We start from the raw sequence: 27955 nt of genomic DNA on the forward strand, positions 1-27955 counted from the left end.
AAAACAGACTCTTACACCTTTAACATAAGATTCCTTGAATGGTAAAAGATAATATTAATAATAATGTAAAGTATTATGACTTTACTTCTAAAATAATGCCACTCTAAACTTCTAAACCTCTAGAAGCAACAATGCAATCACTTTTGAATGAAGTTTCCCAGGTAATTAATTCTTGAGGAGTTTTAAAGCATTTGTTGGCACACAGCTACTATAGACTAGCTCCAAATTATCAGCCATTTGGAACACCAACCCAAGAATTTAATCTTTGATTTTCGAAAAGAGTGGTTCCAAATATTAGCTTACTCTGTACTATTTAATCTAATAATAAGGAGTTTTGGCCCAAAATTTCAGATTTGTACATTTTATAAAATGGGATCATGTTATAGGCATGAAATCAAGACAAATAGCTTGTTCACTTGCCGGTGTCCAATATATCCTACCTACAAAAGCCTTTAAAATACTGACAAAAAATGAAACTTAAAGAGGGAAAAATACCCTCCTGCTGACTCATTCTTCATAGAGAAACATTTATTATTTCCTGGGGTAGTATGCTGAATTTCCACTTCTGTTGCTGTAATTTCCACTTGTGAATTTTGAAAGGTGCCGAAGGAACGGAAGAGGAAGAGGTCAAAATCCTAGGAAAGACACACTGCTGTTAAGGGGACTGTAATGAGAACTACAGAACAGTTATTGATCCGTGCCCTTTTCGTTTTATTTCCAATATACACTATAGTCATGCTATTTCCCTATGAAAGTTCACTGTATTCATCTAGGGACTTGCAGCAACTGGGCAAACAGCAAATCAGAATTCTGGAGTGTTCATTAGTAAGGAGGCAAAAGGTTTACACGAAAATCCAGGCACCAGGCAAAGAAAGAAGAAAAGCACAGTTCAGTTTAGAACCATTCCCAGCTTCTCTGGATCATAGTGTGAGTGATCAACGAACATGAAAGTTGAGAAAGGAACCAAGAATAAATAAACTTATGTATTCACACACACACACAAATGCATGTAGTGGTACCTACTGGCACTGCTCTACCAAGCTCTAACCATATAACCTCATCTAACACGAGCAACCCTGTAAGACAGGTATTGTTTTCCTCAGTTACAGAGCTGAAATTCAAAGTCAGGTCTGCTCAGCTCCAAAACCCATGCTCCTCAAAACATGTGCTTTGAAATACTCTGTGGCATAAGAGGGGTGGAGAACGTTTTCTTCACCAAATGTACTTCTGAATGAAGTTTACAAGGGAATTAATTTTTGAAGACTTCTAAAGTATAATTAAGATCACTATTATTTAGAAAAACAAAAGAATATAGAAAATGTAACCAATACATTAATTTCTTCAAAGTTTTAGAGTGGGGAACTCCATACTAAGCTATTATTATTTCTCCTTAATTTTGCTTATCTTCTTTAAAAAAAAAAAAAAAAAATTTAAGTCCTAAGTACAAACAGTAGAATTTCCTTCACGACGTGTCAACAAGATTATGAACTCTGTCTAACACACACTATCTCACACCTCCCAGGAACACACATTATTTGAGTAAGTCAGAAGAAATGCCCTACTTTGCCCTCTGTTCTCAGATAAAATTGTAGTTTCCGTTGGCCTTTTCCCTTCAAACGACAAATTCCTGCCTTGCCCATATCTGGCGTACATGGAGGTTTGGGGAATAGAACAGAGAAAGGGAAGGAGGGAACAAAGATCCATGTAGAGTGAATCTTGGATTTTCTAGGAAAGTCTCAATTTGAAGTATCTTCTCCCACCATCAGATGACATTAGACTAGTGTGCCCTAAGCTCTGGTTTCGCAGACATGAGCTCCCAGTGTATCACAGTGAAGACAGAGTTAGGATCAGAGGACAATTTCAGTTTTCCCCTTATGAAACAAGAATTATGAAATCCAAACCTTATTAGTTGTTTTAAGTACATAAAGGAATTCCTGAGACTGATTTGCCTATTGGCAAATATCACTACACGTTAAAGAAGAAAGCATGGGACAGAGGAAATACCATGGACTTGCATTCAGCTCGAAGGCCAGCCACTTGTTCTGTGACCTTGAGCTAATTACTTCCACTCTGAACCCCAGTTTCCTTAACTATAAAATGTGGATACTAAGTAATCAGCTCAAAAAGTTGTAGTGAGAATTAAATAATATACATAAGTTGCCTTGAATATAGTTAAGTGCTTAAGAAATATTCGATAATTACTACATTCTTTCATTTGAGTATGGACAACATGCTTTAAAACTTCTCAACTACCTCAAAAACCAGCTGAACTATGCCTCTTCAAGCTGTTTTCACCAATCTGAGTTTGTACGGGCCGTAGTATACAAAGTTCAAGAAACAACATCAACCTAAGATATTTACTTACCCCACCCACCCTAGAAAAGGTACAGTAAATACAATTATCAAAAACACAAACCATGGGACTTCCCTGGTGGCACAATGGTTAAGAATCCGCCTGCCAACGCACGGGACACAGATTGGATCCCTGGTCCGGGAAGATCCCACATCCGCGGAGCAACTAAGCCTGTGCGCCACAACTACTGAGCCCGCACACCACAACTACTGAAGCCCACGTGCCTTAGAGCCCAGCATGCCGCAACTACTGAGCCCACACGCCACAACTACTGAAGCCCATGCACTCTAGGGCCCACGGGATGCAACTACTGAGCCCACGTGCCTAGACTCCACACTCCGCAACAACAGAAGCCACCGCAATGAGAAGCCCGTGCACTGCAACAAAGAGCAGCCTCTGCTCGCCTAAACTAGAGAAAGCCCGCACGCAGCAGTGAAGACCCAACACAGCCAAAAAACAAAAAACAAAAAAAACACACACACAAACCACACCCCCACCTACCTTGGTTGGTTCTCAGCCGTGAGGTTCTCTCCCCTCTGATAACCACTGTCAGCCACCTGGGTTGTAGACCTCTTCACAATTTGCTTCAGCTCCTGCTCCAAGCGTTCTTTGATCGCCTTAACTGTCTCTGGGATCTTCTTCAGTTTGGCCAGCCCCTTGATGAGGATGCCCATAAAAAGGGTGCTGTTCTCCTCTGGATCCAACTCCAAATCCTCCTTGATGTCCTGAAGGTTTCTCTCCCTCACTGTAAAAAATTAATAAATAGCCACAGATTCTATCACCAAATAGAAAAACAGAATGGGTCTAAAAAATGCAATCATTCCCTTAAAGGAATCAGAGAGGTTTTTCAATTAAATTTGAAATTAAATTATACTTACACAGTAACTATCTAAGAATCACACACATACAAAACAACAGTTATGTTCCTCATATTATACCCGTCAATTAATAAGAGAGAGAAGCAATTAAAAGTAAGCAAATCTCCACAGAAATTTTTCCATAGACTACCACTTCTACAATGAGTCATTTATTAACGTTCACTGTTTATAAAATGCCATACTTGGTGCTGCAGGAGAATTCCAAAGAGCCAGACCATAGTCTAAAATTCCTATTTATTAGTTAAAGATAAGTAGCTTGATAAAAAGACATTATACATACATGTGGAAAAGAAAAGGTAAATAAGTTAAAATTATAACCAATAAGAGAGATGAAGAAAAAGAAAGGAAAAATAATATGTACAAGTGAGACAAGACTGAGGAAAAGAGTAATGAAGAGTATTTCATAAATACCAAAGAACAACATTCTATTTTTCTTTAAAAACATGTCCACCAAAACATCATTATCTATTGAAGACAGGCCTTGCTAAATAAACCATGGAAGTTTTCTGAGTAGTATTATATGTCAAAAGTCTCTGCAGATGTTTAGACTACAGCTTTCATCCAAACCATCTGGTTTCGGAATGAAAGAAACAGCTTCTAACCGTGGTTCTTAACCCCTACGGGAGTTGGGGAGAGGGCAGAACTGGGATCTGAGACTTCTGTCACCTACTGAAAACCATAGGCCTTTCCCTCAAACTAACATGGATATACACAAAACTTCTCATATGACTTCAGGGGTTTCCACAACTACCAAAAGAACTACAGGTTGAAAACTGGCCCCAAAATAATTCTCTCATTTTACAAACGGCTGGATTAAGATAGACAAAAGCCAAAGTGAATACAAGCCTGAAGATGGACCCTAACAAAGTTGTCCCCCATCCCCCCCTCTCCTCCACTCCTCTGAACAACTGAAAGGTTTTTAAAATGTGATATCCTGAAAGAACATATACATTCTTTACTAGATTCAAGCTCAACTATACTACACAAACCACTCCAAGTTGTTTAACACCACTGCAGTGTTTTGAAATCTACTTATTTAAGGAAGAATGAAAATATCCCAGTATATGCAATAAGTCCTTCTAACCACTGTATAAAGTCTCTGAAACCTCTGCTTCAGATGACATGTAGGCTATTCTCAATCTTTTTTGCTTGCAACTCATAAAATGCACTTAAGTACGAACATTTAATGTTCATTTAATGACACCCATGATATAATTACTTACACAAATTTGTTCTTAAGTGAATAAGTCCTCTACAGACTTATGCATAATTCTGCTGCCTTACTTCAACTCACTAGACCCCTGAAAACCACAAGAGAGAAGCACACAGAATGACCAAATCCATATGGTTTCCTTCACAGTGTAGAGGGCATTTAATGATACCATATTTAATTTTAAATATCTTAATAGTGGCAAACTGGGCGTAGAACCAAGAAGGCTTAAAGCCTCTAAACTGACATGACAATTCTGAAGGCAGGTCGAAAAAAGTCATTGATATTTCCAGACGTGACATTCTAATAACAGACATTTTAGTTACTGGTTTTGTTTTACACATGAAGAGCTAGACACCTCAGGCCATAGAATCACTCCATGCTGCAAAACCAACCTCAACAGCAGCAAAGTACTTAGCAGCCAGGGAGCCATCTAAATTCAGCATGGCAGAGGGGGAAAATGAAACACAACTATAAGCAGAGCTTTAGGCAGGCAAGAAAGTAATAGAAATTAAGCTGGGACAAAAATGATCTTGACAAAAGAGCACATATGAATCACAGACAGGACACATGCAAAGGGCCACCTCAACATCTCAGGCACCTGCTGCAAGAGTGCTTGGGTAATGAGGCACATGTAGTTGAAATCAATAAGCCCCTAGATTAAGTGGCGTACAGCTACTTATATGCACACTAATATGATAGCCTATTAAAAAACAACAAATAAGCAAGGTATGAAAAATAAAATATCACAGCCCCAAATGGCACATTTGTTTACAACCTTATCTTTCTGTTTGTCTCCCCAAATCTCCTAGAGCATAAACACTGAACAGAGCCAGTATTAATTAATTTATATTACCTATTTCACTTATACCAGCTGAAAATTAAAAGGCAATTTAAAAAAATAATATAGAGCTGAGGCTCGGGCTTCGGAGTTCAGATCCCAGGGAGAAGACTGGGGTTGGCTGCGTGAACTCAGCCTGAAGGGGGCTAGTGCGCCACAGCTAACCAGGAGGGAGCCCGGGAAAAAGTCTGGAAGTGCCTAGGAGTCAAGACACCATTGTTGCGGGGTGGGCGAGGAGAGGGGATTCAGAGCACCACCTAAACGAACTTCAGAGACGGGCTCAAGCCGCAGGTATCAGACTGTACACCAGAGACGGGCACGAAACGCTAAGGCTGCTACTGCAGCCACCAAGAAGCCTGCATGCAAGCACAGGTCACTAGCCACACCTCCCCTCCTGGGAGCCTGTGTAGCCCGCCACTGCCAGGGTCCCATGATCCAGGGACAACTTCCCCAGTAGAACATATGGCACGCCTCAGGCTTGTGCAATGTCATGCTGGCCTCTGCCACCGCAGACTCGCCCTGCATTCCGTAACCCTCCCTCCCCCTGGCCTGAGTAAGCGAGAGCCCCCGAATCAGCCGCTCCTTTAACCCCCTCCTGTCTGGGTGAAGAACACATGCCAGAGGGCGACCTACATGCAGAGGCGGGGCCAAATCCAAAGCTGAACCCCAGGAGCTGTGTGAACAAAGAAGAGAAAGGGAAATCTCTCCCAGCAGCCTCAGGAGGAGCAGATTACATATCCATGATCAACTTGACGCACCTTGCATCTGTGGAATACCTGAATAGACAACAAATCATCCCAAAATTGAGGCAGTGGACTTCAGGAGCAATTGTAGACTTGGGGTTTGCTGTATGCGACTTACTAGTTTCCGATTTTTATGTTTAACTTAGTATAGTATTTAGCACCCGTTATCATTGGTGGATCTGTTTATTAGTTTGGTTGCTCTATTTTTTATTACTTTTATAATTTTTTTATTTTAGTAATTTTTTTTATTTTTTATTTTAATAGTTTATTTTACTTTTTCCTATCTTTCTTTTTTTTCTCCCTTTTCCTCTGAGCTGTGTGGTTGATAGGGTCTTCACGCTCCAGCGGGGTGTCAGGCCTGAGCCTCTGAGGTGGAAGAGCCGAGTTCACGACATTGGACCACCAGAGACCTCCCAGCTCCATGTAATATCAATAGGGGAGAGCTCTCCCAGAGATCTCCGTCTCAATGCTAAGATCCATCTCCACTCAACGACCAGCCGGCTACAGTGCTGGACACCCCATGCCAAACAACTAGCAAGACAGGAACACAACCCCACCCATTAGCAGACAGGCTGCCTAAAATCATAATAAGTTCACAGACACCCCAAAACACAGCACCTGACGCGGTCTTGCCCACCAGAAAGACAAGATCCAGCCTCATGCACCAGAACACAGGCACCAGTCCCCTCCACCAAGAAGCCTACACAACCCACTGAACCAACCTTACCCACAGGGGCAGACACCAAAAAATGGGAAGTACAAACCTGCAGCCTGCGAAAAGGAGACCCCAAACATAGTACATTAAGCAAAATGAGAAGACAGAAAAACACACAGCAGATGACGGAGCAAGGTAAAAGCCAACCAGACCAAACAAATGAAGAGGAAATAGGCAGCCTACCTGAATAAGAATTCAGAGTAATTACAGTAATAATGATCCAAAACCTTGGAACTAGAATGGAGAAAATACAAGAACCGTTTAACAAGGACCTAGAAGAGCTAAAGAGCAAACAATGATGAACAACACAATAAATGAAACTAAAAATTCTCTAGAAGGGATCAATAGCAGAATGTTTGAGGTAGAAGTACGGATAAGTGACATGGAAGATAAAATAGTGGAAATAACTAACGCAGAGTAGAATAAAGAAAAAAGAATGAAAACAATTGAGGACAGTCTCAGAGACCTCTGGGATTTTAAATGCACCAACATTTGAATTATAGGGGTCCCAGAAGAAGAAGAGAAAAAGAAAGGGACTGAGAAAATATTTGAAGGGATTATAGTTGAAAACGTCCCTAATATGAGAAAGGAAATAGTCAATCAAGTCCAGGAAGCACAGAGTCCCATACAGGATAAATCCAAGGAGAAACACACTAACACACATATTAATCAAACTATCAAAAATTAAATACAAAGAAAAAATATTAAAAGCAGCAAGGGAAAACAACAAATAACATACAAGGGAATCCCCAGAAGGCTAACAGCTGATCTTTCAGCAGAAACTCTGCAAGCCAGAAGGGAGTGGCAGGATATATTTAAAGTGATGAAAGGGAAAAACCTACAACCAAGATTACTCTACCCAGCAAGGATCTCATTCAGATTCGACGGAGAAATTCAAACCCTTACAGACAAGCAAAAGCTAAGAGAATTCAGCACCACCAAACCAGCTTTACAACAAATGCTAAAGAAACTGTTCTAGGCAGGAAACACAAGAGAAGGAAAAGACCTACAAAAACAAACCCAAAACAATTAAGAAAATGGTAAAAGAAACATACATATCTATAATTACCTTAAGTTTAAGTGGATTAAATGCTCCAACCAAAACACACAGACTGGCTGAATGGATACAAAAACAAGACCCGTATATATGCTGTCTACAAGAGACCCACTTCAGACCTAGGGACACATACAGACTGAAAGTGAGGGGATGGAAAAAGATATTCCATGCAAATGGGAATCAAAACAAAGCTGGAGTAGCAATTCTCATATCAGACAAAATAGACTTTAAAATAAAGACTATTACAAGAGACAAAGAAGGACACTACATAACGATCAAGGCATCAATCCAAGAAGAAGATAAAACAACTGCAAAATATTTATGCACCCAACATAGGAGCACCTCAATACACAAGGCAAATGCTAACAGCCATAAAAGAGGAAATCAACAGTAACACAATAATAGCGGGGGACTTTAACACCCCACTTTCACCAATGGACAGATCATCCAAAATGTAAATAAATAAGGAAACACAAGCTTTAAATGACACATTAAACAAGATGGACTTAACTGATATTTATAGGACATTCCATCCAAAAACAACAGAACACACTTTCTTCTCAAGTACTCATGGAACATTCTCCAGGATAGATCATATCTTGGGTCACAAATCAATCCTTGGTAAATTTAAGAAAATTGAAATCATATCAACTATCTTTTCCGACCACAACGCTATGAGACTAGATATCAGTTACAGGACCACCTCACACCAGTTAGAATGGGCATCATCAGAAAATCTACAAACAACAAATGCTGGAGACGGTGTGCAGAAAAGGGAACCCTCTTGCACTGTTGGTGGAAATGTAAACTGATACAGCCACTATGAAGAACAGTATGGAGGTTCCTTAAAAAACTAAAAATAGGGCTTCCCTGGTGGCACAGTGGTTGAGAATCTGCCTGCCAATGCAGGGGACACAAGTTCGAGCCCTGGTCTGGGAAGATCCCACATGCCGCAGAGCAACTAGGCCCGTGAGCCACAACTACTGAGCCTGCACATCTGGAGCTTGTGCTCCGCAACAAAAGAGGCCGCGATAGTGAGGCCCGCACACTGCAATGAAGAGTGGTCCCCGCATACCGCAACTAGAGAAAGCCCTCACACAGAAACGAAGACCCAACACAGCCAAAAATAAATGAATAAATAAATAAATAATAAAAATAAAGGAATTCAAAACAAAAAAAAAACCTAAAAATAGAATTACCATATGATCCAGCAATCTCACTACTGGGCATATACCCAGAGAAAACTATAATTCAAAAAGACACATGCACCCCAATGTTCACTGCAGCACTATTTACAATAGTCAGGTCATGGAAGCAACCTAAATGCCCATCGACAGACGAATGGATAAAGAAGTTGTGGTACATATATACAATGGAATATTACTCAGCCATAAAAAGGAACGAAATTGAGTCAATTGTTGAGACGTGGTTGGATCTAGAGACTGTCATACAGAGTGAAGTAAGTCAGAAAGAGAAAAACAAATATCGTATATTAACGCATGTATGTGGAACGTAGAAAAATAGTACAGATGAACCGGTTTGCAGGGCAGAAGTTGAGACACAGATGTAGAGAACAAACGTATGGACACCAAGGGGGGAAAACTGCAGGGCGGGGTGGGTGGGGATGGTGGTGTGAACTGGGTGATTGGGACTGACATGTATACACTGATGTGTATAAAATTGATGACTAATAAGAACCTGCTGTATAAAAAAATAAATAAAATTCAACATAAAAAAAAACGAATACTAAACTTTCTTTGCGTTATTTGTATGGAAATATGTTAATATAAATGTTTCAGACATTACATGAAATTCCTAAAAATCTTATATGTTCTGGTATAATGTTATAAGTCATAATTCTAGTTATTACTTTAAAATGTATATCTCAGAAATAACTAAATTTCCTCATCAACTGCATTATTATGAACTTTCATCAAATCTTTAACTGTGGTCATTTTTAAGTCTTTTGTCATTTACAGACAGTTCTGGGTGTACTCTGATGCATTTGCAAAAATGTTCCTATAAAAGGATTTCATCTTCAAGGAATTCATGGAAAAGACTCTGACAAGTACAGGTTTCTGATAACTGACTATATTGCTGAACTGAATGAATAAGCATTTTCAGAACTCTAATGGAAAACTGATGAATTCATAAAGTGCTAACAAAAGCTCAAGATGAAAAAAGGATTAATTACATGGGACTGAGTGAACTGATGAGGATGATTATAATTTTTGTGCCTTTCTGTTTGAATTAAAAGAAAATGTGATAAAAAAACAAATGTAACTTTAAAGATCTGCATAGTATTTCATAGTATATTTAACAATTTCCTCACTGTTGAACATTTAGTTTAATATTTGTTCGAGCAAACAACATCACTATATACACATATTTGTCTGCATTTCTGTCTGTTTATTCCTTATGATTGATTTCTAAAACAGTGCCATTTTATTGAATTATATTTATTTCCTACTGGAACACTGTTTTATTTATATTTTGAAAGTCATATTTTTCTGTCTATTCAAGTATGTATAATACCTAGTTTGGTTCATTGCAAAATAAACAAATTCTTTCAATTCAAAAAAAAAACTGTAAAAAATACAAACACATGGAGGATAAGCAATACACTACTAAATAACCAAGAGATCACTGAAGAAATCAAAGAGGAAAACAAAAATAACTAGAAACAAATGACAATGAAAACACGATGACTCAATACCTATGGGATGCAGCAAAAGCAGTGCTAAGAGGGAATTTTACAGCAATACAGTTCTACCCCAAGAAACAAGAAACATCTCAAATAAACCACCTCACTTTACACCTAAAGCATTTAGAGAAAGAAGAACAAAAGAAACCCGAAGTTAGTAGAAGGAAAAGAAAATCATAAAGATCAGATCAGAAATAAATGAAAAAGCAAAGAAGGAAACGACAGCAAAGATCAGTAAAACTAAAATCTGGTTCTTTGAAAAGATAAACAAAATTGATAAACCATTAGCCAGACTCATCAAGAAAATAAGGGAGAAGACTCAAATCAACAGAATTAGAAATGAAAAAGGAGAAGTAACAACTGACACTGCAGAAATACGAAGGATCATGAGAGATTACTACAAGCAAATTTATGCCAATAAAATGGACAACCTGGAAGAAATGGACAAATTCTTAGAAAAGCACAACCTTCTCAGACTGAACCAGGAAGAAACAGAAAATATAAGCAGACAAATCACAAGCACTGAAATTGAAACTGTGATTAAAAATCTCCCAACAAACAAAAGCCCAGGACCAGATGGCTTCGCAGACGAATTCTATCAACCATTTAGAGAAGAGCTAACACCAATCCTTCTCAAACTCGTCCAAAATATAGCAGCAGGAGGAACACTCCCAAACTCATTCTACGAGGCCACCATCACCCTGATACCAAAAACAGACAAAGATGTCACAAAAAAAGAAAACTACAGGCCAATATCACTGATAAACATAGATGCAAAAATCCTCCAGAAAACACTAGCAAACAGAATCCAAGAGCAGATTAAAAGGATCATACACCATAATCAAGTGAGGTTTATCCCAGGAATGCAAGGATTCTTCAATATACGCAAATCAATTAATGTGATACAAAATATTAACAAACTGAAGGACAAAAACCATATGATAATCTCAACAGATGCAGAAAAAGCTTTCGACAAAATTCAACACCCATTTATGATAAAAACCTTCCAGAAGTAGGCATGAAGAGAACTTACCTCAACATAATAAAGGCCATATATGACAAACCCACAGCCAACATCGTTCTCAATGGTGAAAAACTGAAACCATTTCCACTAAGATCAGGAACAAGACAAGGTTGTCCACTCTCACCACTGTTATTCAACATAGTTTTGGAAGTTTTAGCCACAGCAATCAGAGAAGAAAAAGAAAAGGAATCAAAATCAGAAAAGAAGTAAAACTGTCACTGCTTACAGATGACATGATACTATACATAGAGAATCCTAAAGATGCTACCAGAAAACTACTAGAGCTAATCAATGGATTTGGTAAAGTAGCAGGATACAAAATTAATGCACAGAAATCTCTTGCATTCCTATACACTAATGATGAAAAATCTGAAAGAGAAATTAAGGAAAAATGCCCATTTACCACTGCAACAAAAAGAATAAAATACCTAGGAATAAACCTACCTAAGGAGACAACAGACCTGTATGCAGAAAACTATAAGACACTGATGAAAGAAATTAAAGATGATACAAACAGAAGGAGAGATATACCATGTTCTTGTATTGGAAGAATCAACATTGTGAAAATGACTATACTACCCAAAGCAATCTGTAGATTCAATGCAATCCCTATCAAACTACCAATGGCATTTTTCACAGAACTAGAACAGGAAATAGCACAATTTGTATGGGAACACAAAAGACCCCGAATAGCTAAAGCAATCTTGAGAAAGAAAAACGGACCTGAAGAAATGAGGCTCCCTGACTTCAGACTATACTACAAAGCTACAGTAATCAAGACAGTGTGGTACTGGCACAAAAACAGAAATATAGATCAATGGAACAGGATAGAAAGCCCAGAGATAAACACACGTACATATGGCCACCTTACCTTTGATAAAGGAGGCAAGAATATATGAAGGAGAAAAGACAGCCCCTTCAATAAGTGGTGCTGGGAAACCTGGACAGCTACATGTAAAAGAATGAAATTAGAACACTACCTAACACCATACACAAAAATAAACTCAAAATGGATTAAAGACCTAACTGTAAGGCCAGAAACTATAAAATTCTTAGAGGAAAACATAGGCAGAACACTCTTTGACATAAATCACAGCAAGATCCTTTTTGACCCACCTCCTAGAGAAATGGAAATAAAAACAAAAATAAACAAATGGGACCTAATGAAACTTAAAAGCTTCTGCACAGCAAATGAAACCATAAACAAGATGAAAAGACAACCCTCAGAATGGGAGAAACTATTTGCAAATGAAGCAACTGACAAAGGATTAATCTCCAAAATATACAAGCAGCTCAATTTTAAAAAACAAAGAACCCAATCCAAAAATGGGCAGAAGACCTAAACAGACATTTCTCCAAAGAAGATATACAGATTGCCAACACACACAAAAGGATGCTCAACATCACTAATCATTGGAGAAATGCAAATCAAAACTACAATGAGGTATCACCTCACACCAGACTGAATGGCCATTATTAAAAAATTTACAAACTATAAGTGCTGGAGAGGGTGTGGAGATAAGGGAACCCTCTTGCACTGTTGGTGGGAATGTAAATTGATACAGCCACTATGGAGAACAGTATGGAGGTTCCTTAAAAAGCTAAAAATAGAACTACCATACGACTCAGCAATCCCACTACTGGGCATATACCCTGAGAAGACCATAATTCAAAAAGCATCATGTACCACAATGTTCATTGCAGCACTATTTACAATAGCCAGGACATGGAAGCAACCTAAATGTCCATCAACAAATGAATGGATAAAGAAGATGTGGCACATATATACAATGGAATATTACTCAGCCATAAAAAGAAACGAAATTGAGTTATTTGTAGTGAGGTGGATGGCCCCAGAGTCTTTCATACAAAGTGAAGTAAGTTAGAAAAACAAATACCGTATGCTAACACATATGTGGAATCTAAAAAAAAAAAAAAAAAAAAAAAATGGTTCTGAAGAACCTAGGGGCAGGACAGGAATAAAGACGCAGACGTAGAGAATGGACTTGAGGACATGGGGAAGGGGAAGGGTAAGCTGGGACGACCTGAGAGAGTGGCACTGACATATATACACTACCAAATGTAAAACAGATAGGTAGGGCTTCCCTGGTGGTGCAGTGGTTGAGAATCTGCCTGCCAATGCAGGGGATATGGGTTCAAGCCCTGGTCTGGGAAGATCCCACATGCTGTGGAGCAACTAGGCCCATGAGCCACAACTACTGAGCCTGCACGTCTGGAGCCTGTGCTCTGCAACAAGAGAGGCCACGATAGTGAGAGGCCCACACACCGCGATGAAGAGTGGTCCCCGCTTGCCGCAACTGGAGAAAGCCCTCATACAGAAACAAAGACCCAATACAGCCAAAAATAAAAATAAATAAATAAATAAATAAATTTTAAAAAAAACATAGCTAGTGGAAAGCAGCCACACAGCACAGGGCGATCAGCTAGGTGCTTTATCACCACCTAGAGGGGTGGGATAGGGAGGGTGGGAGGGAGACCCAAGAGGGAGGGGATATTGGGATATATGTATATGTATAGGTGATTCACTGTTATACAGCAGAAACTAACACAACACTTTAAAGCAATTATACTCCAATAAAGATGTTAAAAAAAAGAATATAATCAACCATGAAGACTAGTCTGATAACCACAAAAAGCCTGTGAGGTCAGATAGAATTATTGGTGTTTTAAGGAAAAAGCCTTGTATAAAAATAATTTAGCTGAAATTCAGTAAGGCCTCACACAACCATTAGCACAAAATATACATCTTTCCAAACTAATAAACCCTAAATCATTCTCTTGTATGTATCTCTATTGTTATACTAGGTACTCAATGTGTAGGTTTTAGAACACTTTAAAATTATAAATACTTTACTTCCTTTCCCAATTCTCTTATTTTTTTAAATAAGTTTGTTTATTTATTTATTTATTTATTTTAGCTGCCTTGGGTTTTCTTTGCTGTACCCAGGCTTTCTCTAGTTGCAGCAAGTGGGGACTACTCTTCGTTGCAGTGCACGGCCTTCTCATTGCAGTGGCTTCTCTTGTTGCGGAGCACAGGCTCTAGGCGTGCAGGCTTCAGTAGCTGTGGCACGCAGGCTTTAGAGCGCAGGTTCACTAGTTGTGGCGCACGGGCTTAGTTGCTCTACGGCATGTAGGATCTTCTCAGACCAGGGCTCTAACCTGTGTCCCCAGCATTGTCAGGCAGATTCTTAACCACTGCGTGACCAGGGAAGTCCCTCCCAATTCTCTTTTTTATTTTTGCTGAGGACCTTGTCAAGTGACGATTTCTTCAACTTGGTTTTGAAGATTTTCACTGACAGGACAGTGCTAAATGTTAACATTTAGCACTGTTAAGACTCTGATGTTTTTAACCAATTATTTCTACTAAAATGCTATTGATCCCAATTGTTTCTTTTATACACACACACATATTCCTAGACAGATAAACAGATACATCAGACAGATAAGGCAGACAGAGAGGTATATATCTGTACAGACATACATGCCTAAGTGGATATAAATCATGTCCATGTGGAACCATGGAAGGAGGGTTTAACTAGGACACTTTGGTAGTCATGAAAGGATTAAGTAGATGCTATCTAATGTCTTTTCAAGCTCTGTAATTCCCTGATTCCATTAACTAGGGTTTAACTCTGGATATCTCTAGCTCCAAGGCTTATAGTTAATTATGTATACCTATATTATAAAAGCCCATTTCATAACAGATAAGCAAGGTGAATAATCCATTTATGCAGCTAAGTATCTTATAAAAGAAAGCTACCTTTTTGTTTCCCAGTGAACATGGAAAGCAATCTAGACTAGTCCCTGGCTGCTTTCTTTTCTCAGCATGTTTGGTAAGAAGGTCAGTAACACATGCCATGCCTATACACATATGTCATCAAACTGCAGAAGATAAGGGCCCTGGTAATACACTTAAATTTTTATTAAATTTGCTATTTTATTTCATTTATCATTTATATTTATACATGTCAATTAAAGTATAAGAGATAATAGTAGTGTTTACTATAAACTCCTATAGACGTCACTCCTTACACTATGCATAGGACATAAATTATGTAAAGTTCATATAAATGATTTCAATCTATAGAACTTAATTTACATGTTGTGTTCAAAATCATTATTCTTATTTAAGAGGAGAACTGTCTGCCACTATTGAACAGAATTCAATATAAGAAAGAACCTTCCAAAAATTACCAAGCTTAATTAGACCATAAAATATCCAGAGAATTACACATTCACAATGCTGCCCCCACAGATGGGAGCCTGGCCTCAGAACACTGTCAGTATTCTCAAGTAGAAAATAAGAAAGTTACCACTTAAAAATAATTCTTATGCTTCTGATCAAAATGGCACTGTAAATTCATACTTGAGATATCCAATCTGCTCAAAACACAATTATACATAAAATATAAATTAAGAAATTAAAAAGAAATAGTGGGCTCAAAATTGAGAATAACATGTCTGTGGACAAGAAATGCAAACAAGTCGAGCCAGAGTGTGTGTGCCATGAGCTCTGGGTGGAGAAGCAGGCAGTCAAGCAGGATTTGGCCCACGTAGGGTTATAGAGACTTAACATCCTCCACTGGCCAGGTGAGCTGACAAAATCCTCCATCAAAGGCTGCAAGCACAGGGCCAAACAAGCTCTAGACCTACAGTGGTAGGCTACTGGCCTCATCAAATCCTTATCCTCCATTTACGTCCCAGTAGAGGGACTTGGTCAACTACTTATCTTAAATACCATTCCGTTCACCAATGAAAAATTACCTCTAACATCTTTTATTCTAATTAACACACCCACTGGTGCAGATTGAGAGAGCAGTATCTGATGCACTGGTTGCCTCTGGAGTATAGAATCTTGATTAGGGGCTTTCAAATGTTAACTAACTACCCCTAGAGTATGCATTCCTGATTAAGGTACTTCAAATGTCAACTAAGCACCCCTAAGGTGCAGATTAAATTACACCCCACTCCTGAAAGGAGACTGCCAAAAGCTGTTGCCAGCTGCTACGTGGGGCGATCATTTACATTGAGCTAGGAGATTTTACAGCCTCAGCACAGGGATAGTTTCAATTCAGCGGGATGGAACCTCACACTGCAGTGAGTTTTGAAAACACAATGAATGTACACTGATCCTTCCATAGTGAAACTGGGCTAAGGGGGAAATGACAGCATGTTTGACTGGGGAGAATGCAGACTGGAATACTCTATTAGGATAAAAACAAACAAAACTAACATCTATTGAACCAATTTTCCTTGGGACAGTACTTAATGGGCATTGTATCACCTAGCGCAAGGAGGAAGCACCTTTGTAGGTCAAGGAGTAGCAACCAATGGAGAAGAGGCTACTAGAAATATAACAGGGACACAGGATAAAAGACAAGGAACAGATGAATAAATTGACAGTTTATATTAATATTCCCTAAAATGTATTAGACTGTGGTAGTTGTTAACGTATGAGTTTGTACATTCAATTGCCCAGGGAGATAGTATGTAGAAAGAACAAGAACTTGGCGTCACTTTAGATTTAATTATCATGTCTACCACTTTCTAGCTGTGGAATGTCTCTCAAGTTATTAAATCTTGCTGGACCTCAATTTCTTCATCTGTAAAGTGAAGATAACATTATCAATAGAATTGTCCCTATTAATGAGATAATATGACATCAAGACAAACTCCCAAAAGTAAAAAATGTATTTTTCAAAATTCTTGCTTTAGGAACTCCAGGGTTGCTGAAGACAAGGGTGGTGGCTTAGATCCCCATTTCTCAACATTTCCTCCAAAACCAACATAGAACAACAAGAAGAATAAACAAAACTCATAAAAACTATGCCTTCGGGATAACCTAAAGACAGAAATTGCCCCAAATTCAAAATAACTGTAAATAAAAATAAGAAAAAATACACCACCTAATCCCAGGAAGTAATATCTCATGCTCCTGCCCCACCCCTGCTAGGCCACAAGGCTTTGTTATAAGCAAAGGTAGACTGTGAAAAACTATGATGAAGAGATTAATTAAAAGGGAGTTAGTGATGAGCCTAAGATTGATCTAAAACCATCAGTTTTAGAAAGACAAAGTCCACCCTAAGTTTCAAAATACTAAAAAAGTATCCAAGCAGATCACAGCATGGACTATAGGGACTTAAAAGCAGACACAATTTGAAAGAGCAGTGTTTGAAAATACACAGCCCCTGAGAGAGAAATAAGACAGAAAGAAAGAGATAAATTCCCTTTGGCTATTGGATGATGAAGGGAGAAAGAAGCAAAAAGAGAAACAGGAGAGTCAAAATTCAGAGAACAAACAAGCTTCCCCCTCTGCCAAAACAAAAAGTCAGCTAAAGTATCTGGAATTTGCTATAATAACAGAAGAGGGAGCCAATGAGCTAGGAATCCTCAAAACACCCCAATATCATAAAAATAAACAGAAAAAACAATGAACACATTCTCATGAGAGTACTACCAAAAAAAAAACCCAACACACATCAACAGAGGAAAATTTCATCCAACAGAACAACCATGAAGGACAAGAAAACTAGAAGATGACACTCCAGGTGGAATTAATATACTCAAACAAGAATTTGGGAATATGAAAAGCCACCTTGAGTCAAAAATCCAAAAATTATGACAGACATGGACAATCAAAAGCAAAGTGTGAAAAGAAAACTTACCAAACTCAGGAAAGAGATGGAAGAAAAAGACAAAATTATCTCAGATATGAAGAATAAAATACAAAATACCTATGGCACAATAAACTGAAATGAATAATTTATAAAGGATACTGAGGAAATGCAGGGAACCAAAGTAGAGGATAAAGCGGAGATAAAAAAAAAAAGAAGAAATGAAAAGACGAAAGAGAAAGTAGTAGAAATGGAAGACAGGAGAAGAAAAAATAACAGTGATAAAGAGGGAAAGCAAACAGCAGAACACTTAAAATTGTAAACCAAGAAAAATTAGGAAAAATAAAAAAATAATGAATGTACAAAATGAAACAATAGCCCATTGGGTATCTTGGAAAATTAATGCCAAAAAAAAAAAAATCAAAACTTCAAGACATATCCTACTAAAACTATTAAGTTCCTAAGATTAAAAAATCCTTAAGGCCTACAGAATCAAGGAATTTACAGGGGAAAAAGAAAATTAGGCATCAGAATTTTCCTAAAGCACTTAAAGGAAAACAACAATAAAATAGCATTTTGTAAAAAAAATTCAATAATTGAAAGTGTAAACCAAAGAATTCATATCCCCAAGTTGTCCTTTAAGTATCAAGGCTACAGGGAAAGGAAAAAAAAAAAAAGTTTTCAAATAAAGGAACTCTGCACCCATGACCACTTCTTGAGGAATTTTTTAGGTAATGAACTTCATCCAATCAAGAGATGACTAGGAAACTTCAACAAAAAGTCTAATGATGAACATTTAGAATATTTAAATGTAGATTTAATACAAAAACAAAAGTGTGGAAGAAAACTAAGCAAAAGTAGTATGTTGTGAAAAAAGTAAAAGTATGCAACTAAAAACATGGCATTAGAGAGAGAAAGAGGAAAATAGAGTGAGTTTATTGTTTGTTATCTAGGCAATAGATGGGAATTAAAGGATAATCAATAAAAACAGAGAAATCTGAGAGTAAAGGTTTAACAAAAAAAAAGGCTAAGAGCATTTTTTAAAGGTATACATTAAAAGACAACCACCAGGGGATAAAAACTGTCCTAAACAAAAAACTTCTGCATAAGTTAAAGAGCAAAGAACACACATCTCAGAGAGAAAAAAACATAGGAAACATAATACACATATTTACAAAATACTATGATACAGTTGAGAGAGAAGACATCAGTCATATCAATATATATCAATGGATTCAACTCATCTATTAAAAAAATTTTTCAATTTGGCTTACAAAGCAAGGCCAAACTATATATGCTGTACATATATTAAAGCCAATTTAGAAAGGCTAAAAATATAGAATGAACAGTATGCCAGTCAAGAAGCATTAACCATGGCAATGAAAGGCAGTTTCTAATGCCAAAAGGCACAATTCACAACGAAACTACAACACTTATGACTATTCATATACCAAAAAACAGAAATCACTGTTTTTAAACAAAAACTATAGGTGATGGAAACAGACAGAAGAACAACACTAAAAATAAGAATGGAGATAGAAGACCTAAACAACATAATTAAATAAGGTGAATTTCATGAATATATATCAAACTCTACACCTGATAACAGAAAATGCATCTTCTTCTCAAGTACCCTTGGGATATTTAAAAAAAAAAATTGATAATATATTAAGTCACAAAGAAAATGTCATAAGTTCTATAAAGCAGAAATATTATAAGCAACACTGAATTCAGCACAATAAAGCTAGAAAATATTATAAACAAAACAACACAAAAGACCCTTTCATCTTTAAATTTAAAATTCTTTTATTGAAAACACTTGGATGAAAGGGGAAATGAAAACTGAAATAAATTTTTGTAAATGATAAGAGTCTATGGGATACATTTAAAGCAGTAACGAGAGAACAATTCATATCACTAAATACTTTTATCAGTAAAAATGAAAGAATTAAAATACATGATTTCAATCTCTAGTGCAGGAAAAAAATAAACCAAAATAAAGCATGAAGAAGAATAAAGATAGAAGCAGGAAATAAGAGGTAGAGGACAGAGAAACAATAGACCTAATCAATAAATCAAAATCCTGGTTATTTCTTGGGAGGAAAAAAAAAACTAACACAATAGACAAACCATTAGCTACTTTGATAAGAAGAAAAGGGAGACAGCATAAATTAAAGATAAATGACAAAAAGGAAACAAAAGAAAATTTCAAAATCATAAAAAAAATACTTTATAGACCTCTATGTAAATAAAACTGAATAAATGAAATTAATAATTTCCTAGAGAAATACAGATTATTACAATTGATCCCATTAGAAACAGAATGTTTAAAGAGAACAATTTACACTGATGAAACCGAAAATTATTAAAGAATGAAAGTAAAAATATTAAAAGGTACCAGATCCAAAAGGTTCCAAAGGGAAATTCCTAAATCTTCAAACACCAGATAATTCCAATGCTCCATCAATTGTTCCAGAGCATTGAAAATGAAGAAAAATGTCCTAATTCCTTTTATGAAGCAAATTATTACACTGAAACCAAAATCTAGTACGATTTGAATCATGGGCCATTATTACTCATGAACATCCATGCAAAAATCCTAAATAAAATATTAGCAAACAGAATTCAATACTCCATAGAGAAATTTTTTTAAAATCCATTAACGTATATTAATAGATTAAAAATAAAATTTAAAAATGGATAAAAGATGAACAAGTCAGCCCTCCTTATCTGCGAGTTCCACATCCACAGATTCAACCAACCATGGATAGAAAATATTGGGGGGAAAGTAAATTCCAAGAAGTTCCCAAAAGCAAAACTTGAATTTAGATGCATGCTGGCAACTACTTACATAGGATTTACAAGGTATCTACAACTATTTACATAGCCTTTACAATATATTAGGTATTATAAATAGTCTAGAAATGATTTAAAGTATATGAGAGAATGTACATAGGTTATATGCAAATTCATTTTATATTAGGAACTTGATCATCCAAGGATTTTGGTGTCCTCAGGGGGTCCTGGAACCAATCCCCTGCAGATACCAAGGGATGACTATAATGATAATTACAAAAAAATTATAAAAATGGATCTTAAATATAAGAAAAATTGTTCAAACAAACTCTTAGAGAAATGCAAATTATACAATATTGTGATAACCATTTTCACCTATCAAATTGGCCAAAATTTTAAAACATGGCCATACATTCTGTTGGCAAAGCTGGGGGGAAAACAATCACTCTCACACACTGGTAGTGGGAATGCAAACTGGTACAACTCTTCTGAAGAATTGTCAATACCTTAAAAAACTACACATGGGCTTATCTTTTCACTTAGCTATCCCTCTTCTAGATAGTTACCCTAATGATATACCTCCAACAATATGAAAATACATAGTCATGCATCATTGCTTGTAATGGCAAAATATTAAAAACAACCTACATATCCATACATAAGAGAGTAACTGAACTATGGTAAATCAACACAATGGAGTACTATGCAAGTGTAAAAAAAAATCTTTATGAACTGATGTGGAGTGATTTCCAGGATATATTATAAAGTGAAGAAAAGCAAAGTTTAAGAGAGTATCCTATCCTTAATGGAAGAAAGAGAGGTAGAAGATACATATATCTTCTTTTTTGTGCAAAAAAACACAAGAAGGATAAACCAGAAACTAATGAGATTGATTAACTATACAGAATGGGTAGAAACAGAAGGAATAGGAGACTTGGGAATAGGATAAAAGAGAAAGGCAGGTGACAAGTCGGCATATCTGTTTATATAATTCTGATACTTAGAACATAATAATGTTTCATATGCCACCCCCAAATAAATAAATGGAAATCAACCAGGATCTGGGGGGAACCAAATAAAATACAAATATCAATAGTAAGAAATGAATCTAAGTGTATTACAAATAAATAACCATACTGAATGAATTAGGGGAGAAAAGAACTAGCCTAAGTAACTTTGAATTTTGACTGTTTTGACCACGGACCAGAAGCCTTGCGTATGCAAACAGAACTGTACACAAATACTGTACTCAAATTAATAAATCTGATTTTCACTGGGACATGAGTTGTTTTTCATGGGTTAGCAATCCTGAGATTGTATCATGTGTATGCTAGGATTGTGCAAATAAATAAAAAAGTGTACACACACACAAACATGAATTTATTTATTTATTTATTTCCTAGTTCTGTCATCTAAGAGGGACTACAGTAATGACACATCAGTAGCAATGACTACAAGTAGAACACAGATCTTGGCTACTAGGTATCATTCACTTATAAAAGAAACCAGAGCTCGTTAGAGAAATGGTTAATTCCAAGGCTAGGATAGGGAAAGTAAAAGTGAGCCTGAAATGTCTTGAGCTAACAGAATGTAAGGAAGTCTCCAACAAATGATGGTGACATATTGGAAGGACACAGGAAGCAAGCTGAATGAGCTACCAGTGGCCAAAACTGGGACAAATTAAGCAACAAAATAACGATGGCAACTGATTATAACTCACAGAACAAGATAAATATCCATGAATTCTTACTGATGTAATTAATGAATACATAAATGCAGAAGTGGTAGTTCTTCATCACAGGAATTTCCAAATAGTAAATGTTTAAAGAATGACAGAAGAAAACTACAACTTGGCCAAAGACCTAATTAATAATTGCTGCAGGCAAGAATCATAGCTTGGAACATGTACTGCATTTGAAAGAAGAAAGAATAGATGGTTGAGATTTTTTTAAATATCTCTATAGCACAATAGGTACCAAAAAAGAAAAAAACAGCATCTATAGCTTCCTACGCAGTGTAAGAGTAAATAACTGGTCAAAAATGAGGAGTAAACATCATATTGAATGGTGACATTTTAGAGGCACTTCCATTAAAGGCAAGACCCCACTATTGCCTCTGCTATTCAACTTTGTACTGCAGGTTTTCCTGCCACGGAAAAATTAACAGAGAGAAAAGTAAGGGAGGAAAAGTAACTTACATTTTTAAGAAATAAAGACAAAATTGTCCTCAACTAAGACATTATAACTGTTTACATACAAAATCCAGGAAGATATACAAATATATTTTATAAATATACTCTTCTAATTTTTAAAAAATAATTCAGCAAAATTGCTAGAAAAAAAAAGATGAACGGAAAAAAAATTCTGGGTCTATATATTTATATATGTGTATATGTTATACAATATTTATTCATATTTATAAACTATGTTATTAAATACATTTTTATATATTAAAAATTAATATTTTTCACAAAATAAACTCTGGTCTTGCTTCATTTGTACATTTAGAAACATTTGAACTATTAGTTCTATTTTGTCTCCCTTGTATATATTCCTCAACTCTACTTTTGACCAATCACAGAAGTCAAAGATATTTAATAAGAGCAAATGCAAGAATACTTCAGAAACAGTTGATTTAAAATAGTAAGGGAGGGGACTTCCCTGGTGGCTCAGTGGTTAAGAATCTGCCTGCCGGGCTTCCCTGGTGGCGCAGTGGTTGAGAATCTGCCTGCCAATGCAGGGGACACGGGTTCGAGCCCTGGTCTGGGAAGATCCCACATGCCACAGAGCAACTGGGTCCGTGAGCCACAATTACTGAGCCTGCGCGTCTGGAGCCTGTGCTCCGCAACAAGAGAGGCCGCGATAGTGAGAGGCCCGCGCACTGCGATGAAGAGTGGCCCCCGCTTGGCACAACTAGAGAAAGCCCTCGCACAAAAACGAAGACACAATACAGCCATAAATAAATAAATAAATTTTAAAAAAAAAGAATATGGATAGTCCATAAATATTAAAAAAAAAAAAAAAAGAATCTGCCTGCCAACGCAGGGGACACGGGTTTGAGCCTTGGTCCAGGAAGATCCCACATGCAGCAGAGCAACTAAGCCCATGCGCCAAAACTACTGAGCCTGAGCTCTAGAGCCCGCAAGCCACAACTACTGAGCCCGCCTGCCGCAACTACTGAAGCCCACGTGCCTAGAGCCCATGCTCCACTACAAGAGAAGCCACCGCAGTAAGAAGCCCGCGCACGGCAACGAAGAGTAGCCCCTGCTCACCGCAACTAGAGAAAGCCCACACGCAGTAACAAAGACCCAATGCAGCCAAAAATAAATTAATTAATTAATTAAAAAAAAAATACCAAGGGAGGTCCTGTCCTGAGGACATAAGTAACTCAAAAGGTGTCAAGATTCTGGAGAATCAGATCTTCACTATTCTAGACATTTGAGTTCCAAAAAGAGAAACTTCATCTCCTTTTATGTTAGGATTCATAGCTCCCAATACATGTAAAGAGAATTTTTAAAATATCAGACCCAAAATTCTTAAGATAAATATCAAGTCTCAGAACAAGGTTTGATGAAATAAAACACACATCAAGAAAACAGCAGCAAAAGAAAAAAAAAAATCATTTCATTTGTGATCTCTAAGTTTTATTGCTTAACCTATGCTGGTTCCAGAAAGAAAGGGAGTAAGAAGTCCAATTTCATTATAGTTATATTCACAGCAATCCCAGCAGGAGTGTGAATAAAATGAATAAAGAAGCCACAATGAAATGCCTGTGTACCTTGGGAGTAATTGCTCAGTCAAAACGTTCCAAAGGCAATTTGCCAAATAAAAAGACATACTGGGAATCCAAAAGCTTAAACCAACATTTTACTGTGATTATTGGCTTTTCTCCACACTTCGCCCATCCTTCTACCTAAGTTATAGTTGAATTACTGTTTCTAAATTAGACTTTAGTTTCCCTGTATATTACAAAATACTGTGACTGATGAGAATAATAGAAAAAAGGCTTGCAAAATACATCTTTTACATATTCAGAGTGAGGACAGCATGAGGCCAGCCTCCAACAATTACAATCTTGGTTGAACCTGGACCAATCACTGAACCTCCCTGGATTCAGTTTCCACATTTGTAAAATTAGTTTTAAAAATAACACTTGATTAACTGGAGTATAAGCAGTTTTTCATATATTTACTAGCATAGTTGTCCTCTTATGCAAACTGCCTGTTCATATTTTTGCCTATTTTTCTACTTGCTTGTTTCATTGATTTATAGGGATTCTTTATATATTCTGAATACTTAACGTCTGTCAGATAAATGCCTATCTTTCCACGTATATAGACTCTTCTGTGAATTGCACGTTATTTGCCCAGTTCTTTATTATGCCATTGCTTTTCTTCATTATTATGTAAGAAAATTAAGTGGATGCTAATCATTTTCCTCTTAATGGGTTGCTTGCTTCTGCCAATCTGTGCCTTGATTTTGCATTTTGTAATTAAATGTTTTATTTTTTAATTAGATGATGCAGACATATATAATTCCATACAACTTTTAGGATAACTTAAACACCTGATAATACACTTAAATGTCATATAAATATAATAATCTTAATGATAATGACAACAGTACCTGTCCCAACTACCTTGTAGGACTGCTGCATCAGTTGAATAATGTAATGTATCTTGCAAGGTATAACATGTAAACTATGATAAGAACACCTCTCAGGGACTTCCCTGGTGGCCCAGTGATTAAGAATCTGCCTGCCAATGCAGGGGACATGGGTTCGAGCCCTGGTCCAGGAAGATCCCACATGCCGCGGAGCAACTAAGCCCATGTGCCACAACTACCGAAGCCCGCGTGCCTAGAGCCCGTGCTCCGCAACAAGAGAAGCCACCGCAATGAGAAGCCCGCGCACCGCAACGAAGAGTAGCCCCCACTCGCCGCAACTAGAGAAAGCCCGCGTGCAGCAATCAAGACCCAACGCAGCCAAAAATAAATTTAAAAAAAAAAAGAACACCTCTCATAGAAAAGTCACTCACAATTCTACCTCTAAATAAGACATCTGAAAAACGACTCATTCACAAGCCATCAAAATTCTCATTTAATTAATAATAATCTGAAAGTTTTCAGGAATCACCTCTAACTTTAATTTATGGCACCCCGATGGGAGATCCATTCTACCCAGGGATTCCCTATTGCAACTTCCTCCATAAAAATGTCAGTTCTAATGGATTACACCCTCAATCCTACTATTTCACAAGATGAAAGAGGAGCTTTAAGAGCCTATGTTAAATTCCCTGCTGAAAATGACTATTACTTTCTAGGCTGACTTGCAGAGCACTTCACAAATAGACTCCCGGGACTTACTGTTCATTATTAAGAATAAGACAAAATTTCTGTCCTTTATTATAGTATATTTCTTCAACCCCACACTTTTATATTTACTTAGTAACAGTTTATGCAGTTCTCTACATAATTTACATCTTCCTCATTTATACAATCCCCTTTAATAATGTGACCCAGATTAATATAGTCCTAAAAACTAGAACTGCAAAGACTTCACACATAATTTCAAGAAACTCAAATTTGTATACATTGGCTCCTAAAAATAACTTAAGTCAGAAGATAGGTAGTGCAGAGTGTGACAAGCAGAATAATGGTCCCTGAAAGATATCCATGTCCTAATACCCAGAGTCTGTGAATATGCTGCTTTACGTGGCAAAGGAGACTTTGCACGTGTGATTAAGGTTAAGGACCTTGAGATGTGGAAAGGATCTTGGATTATCCAGGTGGGAATCAATTTAATCACATGGGCCCATAAGAGAGGAAGAAGGAAGCAGAAGAGTGGGTCAGAGAGATGTGAGGTGGGAAGGATGTGACCCGAGAAAGATGTGACCCACCATCCCTGGTTTTGAAGATGGAGGAAGGGAGCCACAAGTCAAGGAAAGCAAGAGCCTCTAGGAGCAGGAAAAGGCAAGGAAATGGATTCTCCTGTAGAACCTCTGGTAGGAACATAGCCCTGCCCACAGCCTTCATTTTAGCCCAATGAGACCCATGTCGGACTTCTTACGGACTTCAACTGTAACATGATCAATGTATGTTGTAATTTGTTGCGGCAGCAATAGAAAACTAATACCTAGTTTTTGGTTGTTGTGTTTTTTTTTTTAAGATTTTTTTTGATGTGGACCATTTTTAAAGTCTTCATTGAATTTGTTACAATATTGCTTCTGTTTTATGTTTTGGTTTTTTGGCCACGAGGCATGTGGGATCTTAGCTCCCCGACCAGGGAAGGTGGAGTGTTAACCACTGGAACGCCAGGGAAGTCCCATAATACCTTATTTTCAGGAAAAAAAAACTGAGCATACTCTGGAACCCAGCTCCCGATTTGAAATCACAGCACTACTATTTGTCAGCTGTGTCAACTTAAACCCATTATTAACCACCCTTAGTCTTGGTTTTCTTATCTGTAAAATGGGGCTAATAGTGCCTCTCTCATAATATCACTGAAGGACTGAATGAGTTAATTCATGTAAAGCACTTATTTCTACTGTTTCACAGATAGACGGTACTAAACACATCTTAACTACTGCTACTATTGACTTTAATCAATAATAATTTAATTACCTTCTTTTTCAGTCACCTCCCAGAAAAATCAAGAGATCGACAGTCTTCCAAACAGTCAAGGAAATGAGCTTTTCTAAAAAGAAAGGTTTGTGCACATATCTACAAGCCATCTCCATAATGGTCCCAAGCTCCACTCATCTAACACCCAGTTCTTCCAGAGTCATTCCCAAGAACAAAGGGACAGACTGCTGAAGTCAAAGTGTCACTATGAACTCCACTCAGTGATAAAGGCTATCTACAGGGCCTGACAGGAAAAGTGTGCAAAGAGGAAGAGCTGTCTTATTAAAAATAATAGATGTTGCAAAATTAGTTTCCAGTAAAGTTTGCCATCACTGGCATTTTCTTCAGCTTATTTGGTATTTATATTTTTCATTTTCAA

General features: G+C 37.2%; 1 protein-coding gene across 1 annotated transcript in view; it reads right to left on the reverse strand.

Annotated features, from left to right (window-relative positions):
• EXOC4 (exocyst complex component 4) overlaps nucleotides 1-27955 on the reverse strand; it is an 823186-nt gene that overhangs the window by 728612 nt on the left and 66619 nt on the right. Inside the window, exon 6 of the mRNA XM_059933354.1 lies at nucleotides 2855-3098. Within this exon, the coding sequence (XP_059789337.1) occupies nucleotides 2855-3098 (244 nt within the window). The remainder of the gene's footprint in view (nucleotides 1-2854; nucleotides 3099-27955) is intronic.

Source organism: Balaenoptera ricei, chromosome 9 (genome assembly GCF_028023285.1).
Source record: "Balaenoptera ricei isolate mBalRic1 chromosome 9, mBalRic1.hap2, whole genome shotgun sequence".
NCBI lineage: Eukaryota > Metazoa > Chordata > Mammalia > Artiodactyla > Balaenopteridae > Balaenoptera > Balaenoptera ricei.